The 23,213-nt window shown below is 43.1% G+C and overlaps 1 protein-coding gene across 2 annotated transcripts; it reads right to left on the minus strand.

Annotated features, from left to right (window-relative positions):
- Positions 1 to 34: 34 nt before the first annotated feature.
- On the minus strand, positions 35 to 22,050 carry EXOSC10 (exosome component 10). 2 transcript variants are annotated; one of them, XM_050931815.1, is made up of 25 exons: positions 21,891 to 22,050; positions 19,968 to 20,104; positions 19,320 to 19,443; positions 17,618 to 17,722; positions 17,087 to 17,249; positions 14,328 to 14,439; positions 13,923 to 13,998; positions 13,648 to 13,758; positions 13,005 to 13,148; positions 11,960 to 12,150; positions 10,873 to 11,029; positions 9,833 to 9,981; positions 9,327 to 9,377; positions 8,357 to 8,468; positions 7,498 to 7,548; positions 6,795 to 6,873; positions 6,466 to 6,587; positions 5,705 to 5,800; positions 4,911 to 4,985; positions 4,357 to 4,444; positions 3,003 to 3,076; positions 2,304 to 2,472; positions 1,736 to 1,797; positions 992 to 1,068; positions 35 to 215 (listed from the first exon to the last, which is right to left on the minus strand). In XM_050931815.1, the coding sequence occupies exons 1-25, from the start codon at positions 22,041 to 22,043 to the stop codon at positions 185 to 187; spliced, it is 2,709 nt and encodes a 902-aa protein (XP_050787772.1). In that variant the 5' UTR covers positions 22,044 to 22,050; the 3' UTR covers positions 35 to 184. The 2 variants fall into 2 exon arrangements, with proteins under 2 accessions (XP_050787772.1, XP_050787773.1); XM_050931816.1 differs by lacking the exon at positions 21,891 to 22,050 and adding an exon at positions 21,385 to 21,493.
- Between the last annotated feature and the right edge of the window lie 1,163 nt (positions 22,051 to 23,213).

The raw sequence follows: 23,213 nt of genomic DNA on the forward strand, positions 1-23,213 counted from the left end.
ATGTAAATATAATAAAGGCCAAAGACAAAAACAATTAAAATTGGTTTTCCCCTTTGGAAAAAGCATTTTAATTATTTTTAAAAGATTTCTGTACAAAAACTGCAGCAGTGATTGATATTTGCCTCTCCACAGCTCGACAGAGACGTTTGTTCATTGGCAGTTCCCACAGGATCTCTTACAAACACTATCTTTTTGGCCAGCTGTGCTTGGAGCCCCTGCAAAAACAGTTACAGAAAGAATTTAAAATAGCTTTGGTTCAAAGTTCACTTGAGCTTTAAAGCCTGTGAAATGTTAGCAAGGCTGTATTGAGACGATGGTGAAACTAGCTCTCTGGCTATCCCCACCTCAGTGAGAGTCAAAGTAATGTTGCTCTTCTGCAGCTGCAGGGGATTTATGGGCCACAATGCTGCCCCTCTGGTTACCTCCCCATAAGAGTTATGCCTGGGAACTGCAAACTAAATATCTTGGGTATTAGCCTCTGTGGAATTTTCATGTGAGCCAACACCATTGCTTTCCTTTCTAACTCCCTGGTTAGACGTGCTCCCTCCGTACAGCCTGATCTTTGGTCCAGGGCTGCATCTCCCATAAGACTAGCACCACTGTGACCTCAGGATTTCAGATCATAGAATCATAGATTATTAGGGTTGGAAGGGACCTCAGGAGGTCATCTAGTCCAACCTCCTGCTCAAAGCAGGACCAATCCCCAAATGACCCCCTCAAGGATTGAACTCGCAACCCTGGGTTTAGCAGGCCAATGCTTAAAACTACTGAGCTATCCCTCCTCTGCCAGGGTTATCTTTTTTCACATTAATCTTGGACTAGATTTCTGAGGCTGATGTCAATGAACACCAGTAGACGTTGTGCAGCTGTCATGCTAAGCATGTCCAGATATTGCTGTGTGAACTAGTATAACAGTGGCTTTGCCTGTGACTCCAGGGCACTTGAGTGGGGAACACTCCATCACTTTGCAGAGAACCGTTCAACAACATACCGATCACTTTTCCCTGCCAGGTAGGACATGCTTTTACTTCCAGCTGGGAGTTGAAGTTTGTTGGCTCCAGAGAATTTCTATATGAAAGGAAAAATGACCCACCAGTACATTAACTAACAAAATATATTTCACATGATACTTCTATTCGCATCCAACCCTGTCTTGTCCATCATACCTTCAAGGAACACTTCCTGCTCATTTAAGCTGTGAGTTTTGGAATACAACATATTCTCTCTTTCACCTGAAATGAGCTTTCCTGACTAGGAGCTTCTGCTTGACATTTCTGTCTACAGATTCCATGGAGATGAAATTTCTATGATTAGAGAGGTTAGTACAGAGGGATCCTGAACAGGACCCTATCCCCTTTTCTTCTCCCTGATTCATCCCCACCCCTGTGCTTCATTTTATTCTACATCTCATCTCTCTCTGTGGAATGAGTTTGGACTGATGTTGAAGTGACTACACAGGAAACTGCATTTCCCACAGTATCACATGTAAACTGATCACTTGTTAAACTCTACACATAGTTGTAATGATCTGAAAGAAAAGCTTGTGGATACCATCTGCACATCGGTCAGAGTGGCAGGAAGAGGGTGCACATGGAAAGAGGGCTTGTAACAAGCCTTATGGATTAGTGATCGAAAGCTTGCATCTCAGCATCAAGTGGCTATTAGGGGAGGTTTGGCTCTACAGACACACCGTATCACCTTTATTTCTGTTCCTCATTTCAGAGTGTTCCCTTACCTTGCCTGTGTGGGCCTGCTTGGCTGGATCAAACTGGGATGACTGCTTGGATTTGCTGTTTCCTGAGAAAGACACGGAGTGGAGAATAATTGCTATTAGAAAGGTTCTTTTAAATGAACAGTAAATTCACACCAATAGCAAGTGCTTTTTGGCTGTAATGAAATATAGAGGGCTGTCTTTCCCTCACTATGAAACAGAGTATACTGCTAAGGAGAGAATAAGCTTTTAAATGGATCCTCATTACACCTGATTCAAGTCTCTCCTATTTTCTACTGCTGCAGGGTTTAATGAAATACATTACTCTATTGTGCAGAAAAAAAAGAGCCAGTGCCTTTGGTAATTCCAAGAACATTTAAACTGGTTTCGTAATTACACGGACGGATGGTCAGCAATCCACTTCAACCAGGCTGATTTCTTTAAACCATTCCCAATTCTTCCATTAGTACATGGCAAAGACATTACAGTTTGGATGTCACAGAGCTCTACACACCCACACAGCCTTTCAAGGCTCAGCCAGGCAATGGTCTCCACAGCCTGCAGCCTCGGAGGTGGGGAATCCAGCTCTTACCAGCGAACACTTTGAAGTTAGACTTGCTGTAATCAAAGGGGGTGAACTGCTTTGGCATTTCCTTCTCCTCTGGCTGCTGGGAGGCTTTTGGCCGTTTCTTCTCTTGTTTTGGGGTATCTGTTCCTGGTTCACTGGTGACTCTCTCCCTCTTCTTGCTGGCCTGTTCCTGCTGTAAAAGCAACACACCCAAGGAAGGAAATGTGATAACCTCTCTGTCTGGTCACATTGGGCTCAGATGGCAGTTGCCATGGATACCATAATGGGGGTTGGGGGAAACATCATTTCTGTACTGGGATCCAAAGTTTAAGATGCCTTGCTCCCAGAGCAGAGGCTTCTCAGATTAGAAATACTGCTGACAATCATAATACTAGAGGCCTGGATCGGTTGTCGCTCTATGTACACATTTGGGGGGGGAACCGAGGAAGAAAAAGAAGAGGCCATGGCAAGTATTCTCTAGGATAGAGGAGAGTGGAAACTGGAGTAGGGTGAGGCCCAGCACAGATTCACTGAGGTCTGAAACGAGGCCTGTTGCTGTGTACAGGGTCAGAAGCCCAGGAAAGGTTCAATCCATAGATTCAGAAGGCCTGAGAGATGTTAAGTGCCCTGGATCGAGGGCCCAGAGTTTATATTTGTGAAGGCTAAAGGAGTAGCTTTAGAGATACTTGTTTTGTCCTTCACACTCAAAACACTTGTACGTACCGCTGCTTGCTGACGGACTGAGATAATATTCTCTGCTGCTGCTTTGCACTCCTTCTGCATCTGTTCACGGGTGGCTGTGAAAAGAACAGAGATTCAGCCAAGAGACATGCAGGAAAGCAGGACTGCATTAGCAAAGATCGCTCTCAAGGAAGAACGAGGAGCTTGCTTTGCAATGGCAATCCTCTTACCCCAGATACCACACAGAGATAATCTTCATGATGTGAATCTCATTCATCAGAAAACTTGTGATCTAAAAGGGGTTATGTTCCCCAGACTATGGCAGGACAGGAGCATACAATATCTAGATTATGGGGAAGCCAGCTGGCCGATTCCTCAGTAGTCTGTTGGGCGGTGGGGAATGGTTTATCTCAAAATCTCACTCCTACTTAGCACTCAGTTCCCCTAGCTCTCTCTGACCACCTCTTCCTGAAACACTCCTACCTGCTGAATAATTGAGGGCATCAATTACCAAACTAAGGCACCCCGCTGGGCTGGCTCCCTAGAAAAGATTTTGGGTGTCCCCAAGACAACTGACTAATCGCTGTTCTGCCAAAAACTTAAGCACCTTCTCTACCTGAGGAATAACAAAAATGTAAACCATTAAGGGTTTTTTGGTAATAACCGTGCAGATTAACATGCCAGCCTTCAAACACTGGATACCTGCATTCTATGTGGAACGGGTTATAGAGGAAGTGAATTTAGAGGAGTCAGCCTGGAATACATGTAATTAAGCACTATTTGCAGTCTCTTGTCAGTGAATGGCTAATACGCAAACAAAAGGGATACTGCATGTTAGCACAGAAACACTGGAAGAGCTGTGCGTGTGGAAGTTTGCAAAGCACTAGTTTACACTGGGCCTTGTTCTACTGACTGTATCAATCTCCCAGTTTCAAACAGCAGTATGTTTTAGCCCCTTATAAATATACAAGGATTAGACAGAGGAAAGAGGTGGCCTACCAGGCTGAAAGGAGACTTTCTAGTTAAAAACTATGGGTTATGATGATGGTAATTTTAATGCAAGCACTCTGGACTACCAAACAATCAGATCTGCATTTGATTTCCAGTCCTGACCTTTTGTGCCCCGTAAAGGTAAGAAGTACTATGGATGTATTGCTGGGAAGGAAGGAGAGGAGGACCTGATGTCATTCACTGCTAACCACCCAAATCACCTAAAATTGGTTGTGACTGGTTCTGAAAGGACTCTTGCTCAGAGTGTCTTGGTTGAAAAGGCTGTAGTTAAAATGCAGGGCCTGGACAGTAGTGTTACAAGGAAAGGGACATTCAGGGGTTTGGAAGATCCACCTTCCCTCCCCCAGCCCTCTCCTCCATCTCAGTCCAAAAAAGGGAGTGTTACCTCTCTGCTGTACTGCTTTCTTTTTGGCTTCTTCCTTTGCCTCTTTCTGCAGTTGTGCCTGACTCATCAATTTCCACCGATTGCTGATCTACATCAAAAGAAAATTATCCAGGATCACTCACTCTGAAATCAGACAGAATGGGGGAGGAGTTTACAGACCTGCACCAGCATTCATTTTGGAGTACAGAACACCAAATTTGACTACACTGTTGCATGAACCATGGTTAAAATATGACTTTTTTTATTTTGTAAAGAGTCCTGAGCCACATGAATTAGCACCAAAGGATCCATGTCAGGTATGGTGCCTAGTTGTAATTCAATGTTTTGCAATGTGGGAGATATGAGCTGAAGTTTCCCTTGTTCTTTGCTGTAGAAGTCTGAAAAACGTCTCCCCTTTTCTGAGGTGAAAGGGAAGCAAAAAGGAAAAAAATTAACCCAAGTAATCTCATGTCCCTCAGAAACTTCCAAAGGAGACTTGGAACTCATTGGTTGTCACCTGGTTCTTTCACAGGGAGCTGAGCAGTTTTCAGGAAATGTGGCAAGTAGACACTCACTTCATAAATTTTTGATGATGGGTCAAACTTTGCTGATTGTGAGATGTGGGCAGGATTCTGTTCTGAAGGCAGATACTAGGGAAAGGAAAAAAACATTTTCTAAACACAGCATGCAGGTTGCAGACAGCATACATGTCAGGGGAAGTCACTGATGGCTGAGATGCACACTTACTAGGTGCTAACTGAAAAAAAAGGTCAAATTTAACATCAATTCTACAGAAAGTTAATGGTTCAAAAGAATGTCAGTTCACCCCTATCCAAAATTACAAAGCTTGAGGCCAACAGAAATATTTCTTTTGAAAGTAAATCCAATGGAAACACTTTTTGATAACATTATCCTCCACTTTGCAAGTCCAAACATACTGGCAAAATACATTTTAGAACATGGCAAACCAGAAATGAAATAGATTCATATCAAGAGAGGACTGACTAGTTTATTTTCACCATCAAGCTGAGAGATGTAAAATATGGTCAAAGATGAAAAACTAGATTAAAAAAATGGTTTTAATTAAAAAAGTATCTAACGAAAGTTTAAGTTTTTTAAAAAATGATTTTTTTAACCTGTTGAAGTGTCTCCTTAACATCCATTTCTCTACAAGTTTCAAAACCAAATCCCATTGTTTTCCTTGCAAAATATATCTAGCATATAACTTTGTGATTCCAGTAAATGAGCAGTGGCTGATTTCATGCTATGCTCTACTAACCCTGCCTTGTGAAAATTCCTTCTCTTAAGGGACCCACTACATTGCTCAGTTTACCAGCTGTCACTACAAAGTATATACAGTGCCCTTTACCATTCTAAACGGATTTTCAAAGGACTCCATTATGCGCTGAGCCTTCTGCTGTGCGATTGTTAAGTTCTTCTCATTCCCTTCATCCACATCAGGCTCCTTAAGGAATGCAGAAAAACAATTAGCATATAAAATACATAAGTTACTTACAGATTGTATATAGACAATGAGTCCAGCATTGTTTGAAACACAGGATATGTGACCTGAGGCTTTTAAGGGTTAGTAGAGTTAGTAAAGCCAGACATTTAGGAGATCCCTTAGTGCCAACAACTGAAACAGCATCAACTAGGTTTTGCTTGGGAGGAGAGGAGGGGGCGGGGGGAGAGGAGAGGGGGAGGAAATGGAGGGAAATGAGATGGGGAACTGAGACAGTACTGAATTGTACTTCGATACTTGACAAGCCTAGAAAGCTCTGTTCTGTAACAGTGCCCATTTCACACCTGCTGCTTGTTTTAGTAGTAGGTGAATTTTCAGTTGTATTTTTGGGCTCCTCAGGTTATCACCGTATTATTTCCTAATCCACCTAAAGCCCCAGTGTGGGCAGTGACCCTGGGACCGTAAGAAGGGCTAATCCACTTGCCAGCTTCCTACTTGCTGAACTTGGTTATGCTGCACACCTGACAGGGATCACAGCAGTATCTCCATGAATACCCTATTCCTCGGCAGCTACCTTCTGTGCAGCATTACTAGAACTCTTCACCAGTTGATCAAACCTTCCTTTTCTAAAATTTAAATGGAGACCCCTTCATATTACTGGAGCTTACACTGAATATACTGATGATGGCTGTAGCAACAAGACATGTGGAATTGGGTAATATCCTTGTGCCATCCATCTCCCCCTCGCTGTCTGAAAAGAGGCTCCCACATTCCAGAACTGGTGCAGGTTCTGCAGAGAAAGGAAAACAAAGTTTCTGGTTTTGAATATTCCATTCCTATTGGGTTTGTGTTCTGCTATGATCTCCCTGGCTCTGCAAATGAGCTTCCACTGAAGGTGAAATGCTTATTTTAAGGTGTCAAAGAAAAAAAAAAATCTACTTGAATTTTTTCCGTATTAGCAGAAGTCAGAGGCTGTCTCCCATCCTTCCCAAATTACCTAAGGCGGAGGGGTTCTGAATATCATCCAGAGGAACATGTGAATTGTCATGAGGTCCAAACAAGTGATTCTCCAGCCTCTGCAAACAAATTCAAATTACACATGTGATCAATACAGAACCTTGCTTTGAGATGCTTTAGGGGAATTTACAGAGTGGAAAATGACAGGCTAATCACAATTGAAATGTATGGGTGATGTTCTGAGGCTAAGTATTTCTAATATAGCTCATCTGAAATTGCACAGAGAATCTGACACTAAAAGGATGGCTGTGCAAATGGCTATTGGCTAGCAAGAATGCTTTGTTTCATAGACACAAGGCAGATAACTGGGACAGCTGCAGTAACTCATCTGAAATTTTCCTTCTTAAAAATCAGTCAATATAGATTATAACAAACATACACAAAACTTTGTCCAGCAATTGTAGTGTTTACTGATGGAAGACTTATTTACTATAGCCTTGTTTGGAGCTTTTAAACTATTGACTCATGACTGGTAGTTTTACAAGCATTATAGCACACAAGGATAAAACTGGGTAAACAGAGGGACATGTTTGTCAAACGGAAAAAACTAGTCAGTGGATTTAGTGTAACTAGCTAGAATAAAATTACAATCTTCATGCTTCATGATATTGAGCTCTGCGATAGCAGTTTCTATGAGTTTATGGTTTAAGACATTAGCCTGTCTAGCATGACACAGACAGTACCTCTGGCTTGGGCACAGACTCTTTCTTCTTTACCACCGTTGCAGTTTCAGACTAAGGGGAGAGAAAAAATAAGAAAATTACTAATGGTTATCTTTGAAGCATCTAGCCCAGCAGGCACAAGCTTCCCCCTACCAATATTTTCAAAACAGCTAGCAGAAGAACAGTTCTACATTTCCCCTCCCAGGGTGTGTGTCTGTGTGAGGATAGCTAAAATGACAAAGCTGTTCACATAGCAAGGCTGTGTTTGTGCTCAGGAATGGCTTAAATTCCCTGTAGGAGGATGCACTCCACTGTAGTAACAGCAGATCTGTGCTGACCTTTATTAAGCCTCATTCCAAGGGTCTAGGTTACGTGTCTGTTTCTGCTTTGCCAGCCGTGTGAGCTTTGTCATTGGTGATATCTTATGTGCATCCAGCAAGCTCTTATTCCCTTTGTAGGTAAATGTGATGTGTGCGTAAAGGCAGAATAGGGGTTATTCCCCAGAAACCTCACAGATGATTGCTTTGCTCAAGAGTATTTCTACCCTGTTACTCCCCTGGTTCCCTTAAGGGCCTGAACTGCATTGAAGTCTGCAGTGAGATTTCATTGTGGGAGTAGGAAGAAATGCCTACAAGAAGTGCTTCTGCGTGCACTATAGCATACAGTACTGTACTCAGGCTTCAAAGTAAGGTTACTGTCTCAGACGCAAATGGCAATCCCCAGCAGCAGCCTTGCACTATAGCCTTGCATGTAGACTATTTCTAGATTTCAATACCCATGAGATCATTAGGAACCTCTGGAGGACGAGGTGCAAGAGATATTCCACAATAAAGTCCACGTCTTTTGAGTTTTGTTATGTGTTGATAGAAGATCTTTGTACCTTGAGCAGAGGCATCTCTCGGGCCTGTTGGATGAGGAGATGCATTTCGTTGATCTGTTGGCGGACTAGCGGTGGGATCGGGTTGCAGCAAGCAATGATGCCCTGGGGTTCTCTAAAGACATCATGAATTAAACCAAGTTTACTATATTCTCAGCTGATAAATCAAACCTTCACATGCAAAGGAGAGTAAACCAGATGTAATCAGATGCCTCGCTTCACTGAGTAAGGCAAATCAGATTTGTAGTTGTACTAGATAAACAGTGATGACTAATGTGTCAATACCATGTTTGGGCACATAAGGAAATCCCATTAGCTCAGCTCCCCCCTGCCCCACGTTCTTTCTGCATCCAGCTTTAATTTCTCTCCTTGTTCAATATCTATTTTTCTTACAGAGGGAGTGTGGAGTGTTTTGAAATCATAGATGCAGTTTTATCTCCTTTCAAGTGTGGATGGTAAATTGTGAATACCAAACCCTCCAAAAAACAAAACAAAAAAATCTTGTTTACAGGAGAATGTCATGGGGGACATGAGAGGGGTCTGGCACCTACACATTTTCCTTTCCAAACTGAATCAACACCTAGGTGTATACTCCTATAGAGTACTGGTGGAGAGCTCAAAAGAGAAGGGAGATGCAATGACTGGCAGCAGTGTGACCATGTTTTGCATTAGCAGACTCTGTATTCCTGACATAAAGACACATGTATTTCATAGCCATCTGGCTTATGCTAGAAGAGCTTAGCATCTTCATTTTTTTGTGTACGGAATTTCTCTGCTTTGAAGAACTAAAGGCAGAAGCAATGCTAATTACTGGGAGCAACAAGCTAACCAGAGAAGTAAAAACAAAACAAGGGAAGAGGAAAATCTGGCTGACTGATGGACCTGGGATCAACTGGGACCTGGAACAAGCAAAGGACATTCAGAGTTGTACAAAAACAGAGGAAAAAAAACCCAAAAAGGCACCAATACATACTTGGGTAGTTCCTCTGCTATCTTCATTAGCATATGGTTTGGTAGCACATACCTGCAACATAAAGAGCAGTAGCACTGATATCACGGTAATTGTGTTAATGTTAGACTTGTTTACAGAGAAATGTAATGGGGAAAACAAAACAAAACACCTCATGTATCATTCTGCACTGGGTCCAAGTTCTTAAGCGTTGGGGTCAGTTAGGGAGAAATAAGTCATGATTGATCTAGAAAACTATAGAGGCAACTCCCCCATGCCCCCCAATGATATTTCTGAACTGGGGGTTAGGGGGTCAGAGGAACAGATGGGAGGAAGTGGTGCAACCAAAGTACGGCGCCTTTCATTGGATAGTGTCTTAGATACACAGGAAGCACTCAAATCAACCAACCATTCTTAGCAGATCCAGGATTTCTTTCAATGAGCTGCACCACCCTGCAGAGATCCATTCAACGAGCTGTACTGCTCTGCAGAGATCCATTTAAAACTGTCTCTAATGAACGATTTCCTACCCTGTACTCTCATCCTCTTGGCGTGCCATCTTGTCCCTCCAGGCAAAGAGCAATTTAAAAGCTGTTAGCTGCTGTGTGTTGAGATGCTTTTTCTGCCTCCTGTAGAGCTCAAGGTAGGAGTCCTCTGAGAAGATGGGTTTGATGTATTTCTGACCAGGAAGAATTAGAGAGATTGGTGGTACATGACTGTTTGATATTGAGCAACTCTCTTCGGGCTAGAGAGAACACACCCTGGGAAGTGCCAGAGAATCAAGCACACAAGAGAGGACTGGATGGTTTGCAACAATGACTCATGAATTCACTTGGCAGTGTATATTTATCATATAGTTACTGCGTGCTCCAATATCTGAGGCTTTTATTAGGGATGTCCAGAGAAGTGTGAGTAAATATTGACTCACTTGAAAAGTTTCAGCCTCTTGCCACCTGCAGGCTGATGTGGATCAGCAGCAGCGGTTTTGAAGACAACAAAAGTTCTAGAACATCTAGAATAGGGGTTTCTCAACCTTTTTTCTGACCCCCCACTCCAAATGCTATAAAAAACTCCATGGCCCACTTGTGCCACAATAACTGGTTTTCTGCATATAAAAGCAAGGGCTGGCATTAGGGGGTAGCAAGCAGGGCAATTGCTTGGGGCCCCATATCACAGGGGCCCCCACGAAGCTACTTTGCTCAGGCTTTGGCTTCAGCCCGGGTGTTGGGGCTCAAGCCCCGGGCTTCAGCTTTCTGCCCTGGACCCTAGCGAGTTTAACACTGGCCCTACTTGGTGGACGCCTGAAACCTGTTCGCAGCCCCCTACGGGACCCTGGACCGCTGGCTGAGAACCTCTGATTTAGGAGGTCCCTTAGCTAGTCGAACAGCTGAGCCCACACGAGGTGGAAATGGAGAGAGAGTAAGGCTGTCAGACTATTTCCAGATATACATACTGAAAATTAGGGATTCTGCCAGAAGGTAGGGAACGGGCCAGGCCCAACCTTGGGTGCTTCCCATCCTAGACAGTCTGTATTCTGACCCAGATAATTGGTCCCCAGGTGAAGATTTACCTTCAGGCAGATGTCCTTGCTGCGCTGCCACACCATCTGCAGCTGAGTGGGCTGTCCATTTCCTCTCTCCCACAGTGCCTCTCTCACTTTATCATAAATGTAGAGCAGGTAGTGAGTGTCATCTCGGGCGTACTGGATCATTTCCTCTGGCAAAGGGCTGGAAGCAGAGAACTATCAGTGGTGCACAAATGCGTTTTAGTAGCCCATCCATCATCCTTGCAGTGCCCTCTGCCACAGCACGTAAAGATAAGCTACATCTGGGTCCACCCCTCCAAGAACGAATCCAGGAATTCTATGGATTCCTCTCCCCAGAATCTCATTTGTGGGCACCATTACAATGATTTTCTCCATCTGACCTCTTGCCTATATCTAGGAGACCAGGATCCCCAGGGGAGTCATTCAATCAGATGGCAAGGGTACCCAGTATAGTAATGTGGCTAGCACCGTGCACCTACACAGCCTACGTACCACACCTGTGCTCTTCGTGGGCCAGGGGAGATCGCACTGCAGAGATTATTCTCAAGCTAGAACCCATCATTCAGTCCCTGTACTGGTTTACATTGCATTTTTGTCTGGAAGTTAGAATTTTTTAGTGGGGCATCTGTCACAACAGAATTGCAATTTTAGAATGCCAGGCTGAGCAATGCAGAGAAGGTGGCAGCAAGTACTTCTTCAAGGAGGTGGCAGCTTTTGTCATAACATTACACCGTAGTTATGCACTGCTCTTATTGCATTGTCAGCTTCCAGAAGTCTTTTGTTTTGCTGATTTTAAAAACACATATTACAGCATTTGGCGAGAACTTAGTGCTCATCAAAGTAAGGGTCTGAAATAGAGAGCCAAGCAGAGTGTTCCGTAGGCAGATTAATCTCAACCCCATTCCACAAATCGGCTAATGCATTTCAGCTCTGTTTTGAAGCCCGTCCCTTTTATTCCAGTTCTTCACCACCACAGTCCTAACCAAAGATCCCAGTGAGCTATGTGGTTTGGGGGTTGGTTGAGAAGTGAAACAGTCATCCATTAACATGCAAACAAATCCTGAATTTGACTCTTCACTCTAACGGCAACACGTCAGGATAAAACTCTTACCGAATCCTCCAGTCAGCCAGCTGATACCGCTTGTCAGTTTCCACATGGCAATAGAGTTTTAGCAAGTGGTCCAGGGAGTGCCTGCCAAGGTTGAGGAGACGGGCAGCCTGGTGAGTATCAAACATGTTCACTAAGTACAGACCAAAATCTTTCTGTAGCCACTCCACATCTGAGTCGGCACCATGAAGGACCTGTAAGGCAACACAATCAAATGCATCAGAAACAAGGATGTGAGAGGGTGGAATAGCACTTGGGATGAGAGGATAACCAATTCCACTTACGGGCCAGAAGCACCAGAGTTAGAAAGTTAGGTTTCTAAACCAAGACCTCTTTGCCAGCATTTCTTCTTCCACTGCTAGTGGCATAACAGCAAGTACTTGGTTTCACCCAGACCATGTTTCCACACTCAGCCCTCTCAACAGACAACTGGTAAACCACTGAAAATTTATTTCTCCTCAGTTCCTCCCACACCACCCCCCAAATAGATAGGAAAACCTAAGAGCTATGGAGCTGAGAAGATGCCTGCTAAATGTTCAGTCACATTTCTTATGGCACTCCCCATCCATTCCTCTCATGTTTATACGTTGTTATCTAGTGGGCAAGCTCTTTGGGGCAGGGACCTTGTCTTCATACTTGTCAGTAAAGCACCTACAATCAAGAACAAAAATGGTACCTGGTTTGTGTTCAGTACAGTCTGATGGATACAGACCTGCCTAAGACCTCCTGATAGGTCGTCAGATCCATTTTTGGGCCATTACCAACCAAGCAGTGCTCACTCTCACAACAGTGACTTAGATGTTACTAGCATCTTAAGGCCTGAGGTAATACAGGCTGATTCAGTGCTCATTGAAGTCAAGGGGAATCTTTCCAATGATTTAAATGGGTATTGGATCAGGCCCATACCATGGCTCTCCCACTTGTGCCAACCTTTCCCCGGAAGAAGGAAGTGGCTAGGGCAGGAGGATAAAGCATGGTTTCAGACCAAATTAATCCAAAAATAAGTTATCCAAGCATAATTCTGAATAGGTTGGAAGCGTCTACTGACCTTCACAATAGCAGGGTCTGTGAAGGCCTCATTCAAAATATACATGTCACTACGTAGCTCCAGGGTGTCAATAATAAAATCTTCCATCCGGGTGGAAATCTGCATCAGACATGTCAAGCCCAGGAAACTCCTATAGGAATGGTGCTACCAGACAAAGGACAAAAGTTAACTTAGAGCCCCTGCAGGAGTGGTACTATGAAAACACAGAATGACCAAAAGCAGAGGAAAAGATGACAATAAATGAATGAAGAATTCGTCTAGGCAAAAGTTAATGACATGAACAGATTTCAGGTCTTTGCAATCATTGCTACTGTTTTAATAATACATCATCCAAATTAATTTTGAAGTTGGTCCTTTCCATGGATCTCAATATAACCCAGGGGGATAATAGGAAAAATTCAACAACAGACTAAATTCAGTATAAAGCTTATTACAATAGAATAAAGTTTGAGAAGTTAAAATGGCAGCCAAAATCCCATGCAGGCTTCCCACATCAGACCTGGGACATATCACCTAACTCAACATAAAAAGGATATGATACACAAAGCAAAAGATGATGAAAATTAGAAGGATAATAGTATAATGTAACCTGCTAAGTGCTAACTCAACATATGTAATTTAAAACAAAGAGCAACACACTTACCTCCAAATCCACAGCAAATTCTTTGCAGCTTACAAGCTTTTCGTTCAGTTCTACCAACTCATCCAAGGTGGAGATGAAATGGCAGGTTGTGTCTTCAACAGGCCTGTACATCTGACATATAGCCAAAAGTTTCTGAATTAAAGACCACTCTCACAGGCTGTAACTGCTCCCCCCGAATCATAACTAGGCTACAACCAGGGCCTACTGCAAACTGATTATCTACTTCTTCCAACATTGTTTCTAGATTCAAATGCTAATTTAACCTGGGCACTAACCTGAAGTTGTGGTTTCTCAAGAGCTTCATCCGGTGGAAAAAAGTGCTCCAGTTCATACTGGTAAGGATGAGCAAACCTGCACAAGAAACAAGAAGGGAATCTGCGTCATTTCAATCAACTTCACCAAGCCAAAGGAAGTGGTTATCAAGAGATACTCTTTGTGAGCCACCGCAGTTTGCCTAGAATTGACCAGAAATCTTAGCACAGGGCAGATTTGTTATGCATAGGTATACAAAAAATTATGAACATATATGGGGGCAGCTACAAGTGAAGAACCATGCACAAACACAGAGAAGAGCCACATGAGGTGCTGCATATGACAGGTACATGCATAAAAGGATTGCATACAAAATGCATATAAATCTAGTGTATTTCCAGCATCCTGTTGCCTATTTAATTTCTTACATGTCTTGTTCAGTCTGCTGAGTTCTCTGTTGATGGAGGAAATCGGCCAGAGCAGCTGGTACGTCCAAGTCTTCAGGACGCTCCTTTCGCTCCCGCCTGCTTTTTGCGAGTGCTGAATGACCAAGAAGAAAAAATTAGACAACGCTGTACAAATAACGTGTATTCCTAACTCAAGTTTCTCTCCCCAATGCCTAACCTGAAACTCATTAAAATAATTAAGTATTATAAAACCCTGAACACTCCTAAATACAAGATTTCTACCTGTGCCTTGTTTCACATCTCAGTAGTAGGTATGACAAGAACATATGTCACCCTGCAAAGACTAAGTAAGATGAGCAATACTAATATAACAAGAAATTTCTTTAAATTTAATCACATGGTGCAAGCATTCCAAAGATTAATAATTCTGGCAGCCAAACACTGCTCTGCAATGGAAAGGCAACTAGCAGCTCTACCTCCATTATATATGCTATTAGAAAGTGATGAAAAATAATAAAACGAAAGTCAAATCAACTGTTAGTAGCTAGAACTGCAATTGCATTTTAACGGAGAAATGTTGATTCAACAACAACCAAATGACAGATCACAAAGATTTGGAATGTTATGGGGTGGGAGGTAGGGGGAAGAACTTCTGAAGCTTTTAGTTGCTTTGTGTCAACTATTTGGCTAAGGAAGCGAAAGCAAAAATTCACATCTAATCTTTTTTCCCACTATACTAATAAAAAAATCCATTATTTCTTCTAAGGTCAAGTGCATTTACGCAGGACCTGGTACTTCCTGACATCAATAAGAGCCTGATCCTTGACTTTAGCAGGAGCAGGATTAGCTCCAAAATACATTCTGTGTTACAGATTGTTACATGTGCATCCACAGCAAGACATTTTATACAGACTTGACTCTAATAAGAACGTCACCATCATAATAGGATGCTTACTACTTCCAAAGGGTTTTTGTCTCCTTCTGAGGTACACATTCTTTAGATTCAATGACTTCTTGTGGCTTGGTTTCTGTTTGATGTTCATTATAAAAATAATAATTAGGGCAGTCGATTACTCGCAGTTAACTCACGCGATTAACTCAAAAAAATTAATTGCAATTAAAAAAAATCACAATTAAGCGCAGTTTTAATCTCACTGTTAAGCAACAGAATACCGATTGAAATTTACTAAATATTTTGGATGTTATTCTACATTTTCATATATATTGTATTCTGTGATTTAAATTGAAGTGTATATTCTTCATTACAAATATTTTCACTGTAAAAATGATTAAAAAATAGTATTTCTCAATTCACCTCATACAAGTACTGTAGTACAATCTCTTTGTTGTGAAAGTACAACTTACAAATGTAGATTTTTTTTGTACACAACTGCACTCAAAAATGAAACAATGTAACACTTCCGAGTCTACAAGTCCACTCAGTCCTACTTCTTGTTCAGCCAATTGCTAAGACAAACAAGTTTGTTTACATTTACAGGAGATAATGCTGCCCTCTTCTTATTTACGTCAGCAGAAAGTGAGAACAGGCATTTGTGTGGCACTTTTGTAGCCAGTATTGCAAGGTATTTACATGACAGATATGATAAACATTTGTATGCCCCTTCATGCTTCGGCCACCATTCCAGAAGACATGCTTTCACACTAATGACGCTTGATAAAAAAATAATGCGTTAATTAAATTAGTCACAGGAGAGAATTGTATGTCCCCTGCTCTGTTTTACCCTCATTCTGCCATATATTTCATGTTACAGAAGTCTTGGATGATGACCCAGCACATGTTGTTCATTTTAAGAACACTTTCACTGCAGATTTCACAAAACACAAAGAAAGGACTAATGTGAGATTTCTAAAGATAGGTACAGTACTCGACCCAAGGTTTAAGAATTTGAAGTGCCTTTCAGAATCTGAGAGGGACGAGGTGTGGAGCATGCTTTCAGAAATCTTAAAAGAGCAACACTCTGATGCGGAAACTACAGAACCTGAACCACCAAAAAAAGAAAATCAACCTTCTGCTGGTGACATCTGATTCAGAGGATGAAAATGAAGAAGTGTCGAGCCGCACTGCTTTGGATTGTTATCGAGCAGAACCTGTCATCAGCATAGACGCATGTCCCCTGGAATGGTGGCCGAAGCACGAAGAGACATATGAATCTTTAATGCATCTGGCACGTAAATATCTCGCGATGCTGGCTACAAAAGTGCCACGAAAATGCCTGTTCTCACTTTCAGGTGACAGCGTAAACATGAAGCGGGCAGCATTATCTCCTGCAAATGTAAACATACCTGTGTGTCTGAGCGACTGGCTGAACAAGAAGTAGGACTGAATGGACTTGCAGGCTCTAAAATTTTACATTGTTTATTTTTTACTGCAGTTTTCTTGTACATAATTCTACATCTGTTAAGTTCAACTTTCATGATAAAGAGATTGCACTATAGTATTGTATTAGGTGAATTGAAAAATCCCATTTCTTTTGTTTTTTTACAGTGCAAATACTTGTAATAAAAATAAATGTAAAGTGAGCAATGTACACTTTGTATTCTGTGTTGTAACTGAAATCAATATATTTGAAAATGTAGAAAACATCCACAAATATTAAAATATATGGCATTCTATTGTTTAGGAGCACGACTGTGATTTTTTTAATTGCGCGATTAATTTTTTAAATCACTTGACAGCCCTAATAATAATACCACCTAGCTTATATTATTATTATATGCTACCCAAGGCAAATGAAGCCCTCTCACCCTGGCCTTCTTACCTTCAGGCAGCGGTTTCAGAGCGTTGGGTTTGACAAAAAGCTTAGGTACAAAAGGAGTGTTGGAATTGTCAATCTTCTCTCGAAATTTGAGCTGTGGTCGAGTGATATTCTTGGCATGTAACAACCGGAAGGTTTCAGACTTTGTTCTGTGGGACTCTCCACTCTGTTTAAAAAACATATATGAATAGACTCTCTCAAAATCCATTAAGACTCACCCTATATACATTTGAATATTAAACTCCAGACACAATAATGAAAAACTCCCTGAAATTAGAGCACTGTATCTAAGGTCAATACAACAACATGTAAATTAGGTGCCCTGGGGCCCTGAATTCAGGTTAGAGAGAGATCTGTGTGCATAAAATCTAGATCAGAAACCCAGGGATCCTGAATCTGGAGTGAAGGGAGGGGAAGCACAACAAGAAATCTAAAGGAACTTTGGGTTATTGAACCCCCAACCACCATCAGTACAACTCAAGCCTAAGCAAAAAGTTCAAATTAATTCAAATCAGCTGACTGTAGAAGTCTCACCTTACGGTTCCAGCTGGAAACAATTGTCTTTGGGAGTTGCATTCCTGCAGGGAGGATAGGCTGCTGGTTCTTGTTCACTCCTGCTGCTTCATCCAGTAAAATACCCTGAAATTTGGGAAAAGAAGCTTAAGCAAAACTGTATGAAACATTCTGTATTTGGCAGTCCAGCCTGACTGAAAGAGAAATGTGCAGCTGCCTCCATGCTCATCAACTCTGAATTTTGTAAAGGGCAAGAGTGTCCAAAGGCTAGGTATGGAATTCTAATGTTAGGGATTAGGAGATGCAATTGCCAAGGAATCAAAGGGGAGTTTCTTCAGAGATATTCATGTGCTGATCATCCTAATCCCACACTCTCCTCTCATATCTTTTCCTCCACTCTGCTCAGTTTTGAGATGGGCCAAGACAGAGTTAGTCTTGCATCTAATTTGCTTGGTAAAGCACGATAAGTAAACAACTCTTAGCCATGCTGAGAAATGAACCATTGTATAGAAGTGGCATTGTCTTCTAGTGCTGAAGCACTGGCCTAGGAATCCTAACTTTTTTTTTTTGGGGGGGTGGGGGGTGTAGGGGGGTGGGGACATTATGGCACCATCTAGAGGCCCCAACTGAGATCAGGGACATATGCTAGGCACACTACAGGCAAATAGTAAGAGACAGTCCCTGACCCAAAAGGGATGACAGTGTAAATAAACCAAGGTTTGGAAGGAAAATGGAGGCTCAGAGAGGTAATGTGACTTGCTCGAGGTGACACCACAGGTCAACGGCAGAGCCAGGAATAGAACATGGAGCTCCAGATTCTCAGCCCCAGATCACATGGCCCTTCTTAGGCTTCTTTCATACTCACTTCGCACAAGTGTAAATGACTGCATGAGGTTCCAGATAGCAGAGAATAAAACTGTGGGAGGCTACAGCACCAAAGCCCAATGTGCCATTACTGGGGCCTGGGAAGCACCGATTTAAATGACTGGTTTAAGAGACTTTATTTTTGAATGTAAGTGGTACTGAGGTCACTGCTCTCAGCTGCATGTCAGTTTAATCAGCTGCCAGCCTGTTCTGTTCTTTATGGCTGGGGTAATTATTCCTGCTCCCTTGCTCTCCTGAGGTAGTATATGATACATCCACTCTGGCACCCACACAGGCAGCCTTCTCTTCCTTGTTTGCAATGGAAAGGTTTGATTGACTGTCTCTGGTTTTCAGGAACAGTTGGAGCCCTGGTTTCTATTCCTTCTGCTGTGTGACCTAGGGCAAATCATGTCTCTTTCTGTGTCTCTGCTTTCCCTTCCGCCCTTTGTCTGTTCTATTTAGATTGCAAGCTCTTCAGCCAAGGGACAGCTGGTGTGTATGTACAGCACCTAATACAATGGGTCCCAATCTCAGTTGGAGCCCTTAGGTGCTGTTGTCATAAAAGTAATCACTCTCATCCTTACAGGCTCAGTTCTAACCTACTGCTGTGATTTGAAATACAGAAAAGTGACAGACAGCTCAAAAAAATAGCCTCTCATTGGGCTGTAAAAAACAAAAACAAAAACAAAAAACAAGAGATACCTAAGAAATAGTGATTATCAGAGAATAAATGTTTAAAATGAAAGAGATATAAGAGCGAGGAACAAAGTAATTGCTAAATATTGCCATTTCAATTTCTGTGGAAAGAGTGATCCGCTGAATGGTTACAAGACAAAAAACACAGGGAAAGTTTACTCACCACTCTTTCAAGAATTACATCATTGGAGTCAACCAGCAAATCAAATTTATCTTCCAGCTCTGTTGCTTTGCTGCGATCCTTGATGTGACTGCGACAGCCATGATACTGCATCACCTTGCTCATACTAACAAGAGAATAGTTCAGTTACTCTTTAAATGACATTAAAAACATGTATACTAAATAATGGACCAATTTATTAAGATCCTTCCTGAGCTCTGGCTACTCTGAGGTTTGCAAAATCAAATACAGATCCTTTAGATACTGTTGTAAGAGCTTTGAACATGAGAAGCTCTGAGAAAGTGCTAAGTATTGCTATTCAAGTCCACTAGGTCTACAGAACTTAGATTGGGCCATCTAGTTAGGAAGTCACTTTTCCATCAGCCCCCATCTGCTCAGTTCTTCACCTAAATTGTTACAGCTACATTACAGTGGTAAACTGAATGACTCAATTTTTATCATTACCATTTAAATTTCATGTATCAGAAAAGCAGTTGACACATTTTTAAATATAGCTGAAATATACATAATAAAAAATGCTCATATATTGTTTTATTTTGAAATTTGCAAAGAAGAGAATTCTCTGCCCATCACTCTGTTCCCTATAGCTAGGTTTTCACCACTGACACAAGAAAGCCAAAATGTCCTTACCAGTGAAGCAGCCTGTCACCTTGTGTTTCACAGTATGCCCGGAATCCAGGAAAACTGCGATAGAAGTCATATTCATCTCCAGGCTGAGGGAGCCCATTAGATGCCTTAGTAGCAGCCACCACAGTGCCAAGTGCATGCTGTTAAAAAGCAAACATCATTAAAATATAATTCCACAATGTATCTTCATTTTAATATGACCCTGCCAGATGAACACACAGTAATCCCATTTCTTGCATTATATTACTATTCCTAAACCAAGACACAACTAGGCCTTTTTAAACAAGAGAGTTTACAACCATTTCTTTCTGAGTTAATGAAACTAATACTAAAAAGAAAAGAAAAAGCTTAAACTGAACATGTTTTGGTTTAATGGAAATATTATGGGTATACTAGCTCCAATTTCAGAACTAGGAAATGCTCTCTCTCTAGGGCCATGTCTACACTATAAAATTAAGTCGACCTAATTTACATCGGCATGCAATTACTGCAGTGGTTGTATCGCCTACACTTTGCTCTTTGCATCACTGATGCGTGTCCTCACCAGCAGTGCTTGTATCGATTTTATTGTAGGGCATTGTGGGAAGCTTCCTGAAAGCTGGTAATCATCTGTGCAAGCAATAATGTGTCTACACTGAATTGACCTACCTACATTGATTTTGATTCTATGCCACTCATGAAGGTGGAGTTATTAAGATGACATAGCGGGGCAATTAAGTTGGCAGGAGCAAAATTTTAAGAGTAGACACTTCCATCGTTAGGTCGATGCAAGGCAGTTTACATCAATCTAACTCAGTAGTGTAGACCAGGCCTATGAAAAAGGTCCCTGGGTGAGGGAATGGGTAGGAACTAAGTTTGTAATGATGGAGATGGCAATGCCGTGGTTCATAAATCAGTTTGTAGAATCCTTTGTCATGCTTGGATTAACAGTCCCATATAATGTCCACCTATATCCAAAAATCAAGACCTAGCTGCTAAATGCATATTGAAAACCCTTCTTGCTGTAGGGAGAGCATTACAAAGGAGGCTGCCTCTCTTGCATCTACCCTGGTGAAAATTTAAGAATACAGAGAATCCCACCACTCCCGTGTTGCCAAATCTGGGGGTTTCCTATGAATTTTTTTCTGGTTAAGACACAGATAACTAAATGTAGGGCTGCTTTTGGCACCAGGGCCCACGGATGAGCTAGTACCGGCTATTTAGGTTCAATTTATCTCACCACCATGATTCTGGTTCTCCAGACTCCACTGCAGGGAATGCCCTAACTAATCTGAGGGGTCATGCTGACAATTTGCCAGCAATAGGAAGACTGCATGAAATTAGGAAAAAGGGAGGCTGCCTCCAGCACCCATGGAGACAACAGGCCCGAGTCCCGTGGCCTACATCTCTCCATTTAACACAGCTGCAAAAACGGACTCACTTCACGGCAGTGGGATGCAGCTTGTCCCCCTACTCTGCCCAGGCTGTCACTGGAGAGCGCTGGCTACCCGGGCTGTGCGGGGAGGGGGGGCAGAGAGGGTGCAGGTTGTAGGGGGGGTAGCACCCCCCCCCGCTCGGGCTGCCCAGCTCACTCAAGCTCCACCCAGCCCATGCCGGCCAGTCCTGTGCTGACAGGGCGGGTGGTGCAGGCCCCGGCCGCAGCAGCAGGAGATGGGCCCAGGGTCACTGCTCCAAGGCCCCGCTTCCCCACCTTACAGCGAGGGCCCTGGGCAAAAGAGGGCGCGAGGCCCGTACTACAACGCCCGGCATGCAACACTCCGCCTCGATCTCGGCCGCGGAGAATGCTGGGAAATACAATGTAGGGCGCATCCCCTCAGGCCTCAGCTCGTACCGCGAGCCGGAACTACAGTCCCCAGCATGCCACGCTGCGGGGCTGTGTCGCAGAGCACGCCGGGAGTAGTAGTCTGTGGCGGCTCCCTTACGTACCTTGACGAAGGAGTCGGCATCCCTGAACCCCGGGAGCACGGTGTCTGAACAGCCTCCCGGCGGCTCCTCCGCGGAGCCGCCGCTCCCCGTGTCCATTATCCGGCCCGTCTTAACTGCTGCGCTACAACTCCCCCGTCCGCCGGCAGCCGCCATCTTCGACTGAACCACGTGACGCGACAATAGCTTAGTCTCGCGCGATAGCAGAACCTCGAGGGGGCGGAGGGAAGACGCATGCGCACGCGTTGTGAGTCGACGGGGAGAGCGAGGGCCGCCCTCTTATTACCTCAGAGAGGCCGGGCGAGCGGAGCGATCTACTCCTCCGCTTTATGGCCCCGGCGCTGCCCCTCCCCCGCCCTGGCCCAAAGCCTCCTGCTGCTGCCCCTGGGAGTGGGGCTATCTCCCTGCCAAGGTCCAGGGCCCAATGCTGCGCCCCCCCCCCCCCCCCCGGCTGTAGGGTCCCGGATGCTGCCCCCGCTGGACGAGGGCCGGGAGCCTGAGCCCCCCCGCCCTAGAACTCCGCACTCGAGTCAGGGCCTTGGCTGCAGGTGAGGGGAGGTTATTCACCGCTGCCCAGGGAGATGCCGGGAGTATTTGATTCAGCCGCTTTTGTAAATGGACATTTCCGAGGAAAGTCCCGTCTCATCTGGACTAGACAACAGCCTGAGAGAACAGGGCACATTTCTTAGCTAGCTTTGATTTTCGGAGTTTTTTCTACACCCGTTCAGAGATTTGTGGCATAAATTTCAATCTGCCAGCAGATGGAGACTACAGCTCAAGTTCTTACGGATGACATTCCTCTTCCAGTATTGAGTCTTGGGGAGTTGATTAGTTCAAACAGAAATAATCAAAATCAAACAGCTAAAACCTTTTTTCCCCTGTCCCAGACGCTTTCAATTTCCTGTATGTTTCTGTGGCCTATGTTATAATGGGCCCTTCTAACCTTAACATCTTTGAATCTATATCAATACAAATAATTTGCCAGGAAGAAACATCTTCTAAACCATCATCCCTCCAAATACACAGCACAGCAATCAGATTAAAATTATATTTCTTCAGTCTCACAGGATCAGTTTCTTGTGCTAAGAGAAGAAAAATGCCCAAAAATCTGGAATAAAGAAAGTTCATGTTCTTACCCAATTGCAGCCCACTTAAGGATATAGTTGCAATTGCTGGAAACTAAAACAAGAAGATTTATAAACAGGCAAACTCCTTTGATACAGGTAGTCAATTTTGACTGTTTTTCTCCACCTGCTGTCATGAAGGAGCTACAGCTAACCATCTGGACTGGTACAGAAGACAGTCAAACCCATAACAAAAAAAAAA

This window comes from Gopherus flavomarginatus, chromosome 21 (genome assembly GCF_025201925.1).
Source record: "Gopherus flavomarginatus isolate rGopFla2 chromosome 21, rGopFla2.mat.asm, whole genome shotgun sequence".
Taxonomy (NCBI): domain Eukaryota; kingdom Metazoa; phylum Chordata; order Testudines; family Testudinidae; genus Gopherus; species Gopherus flavomarginatus.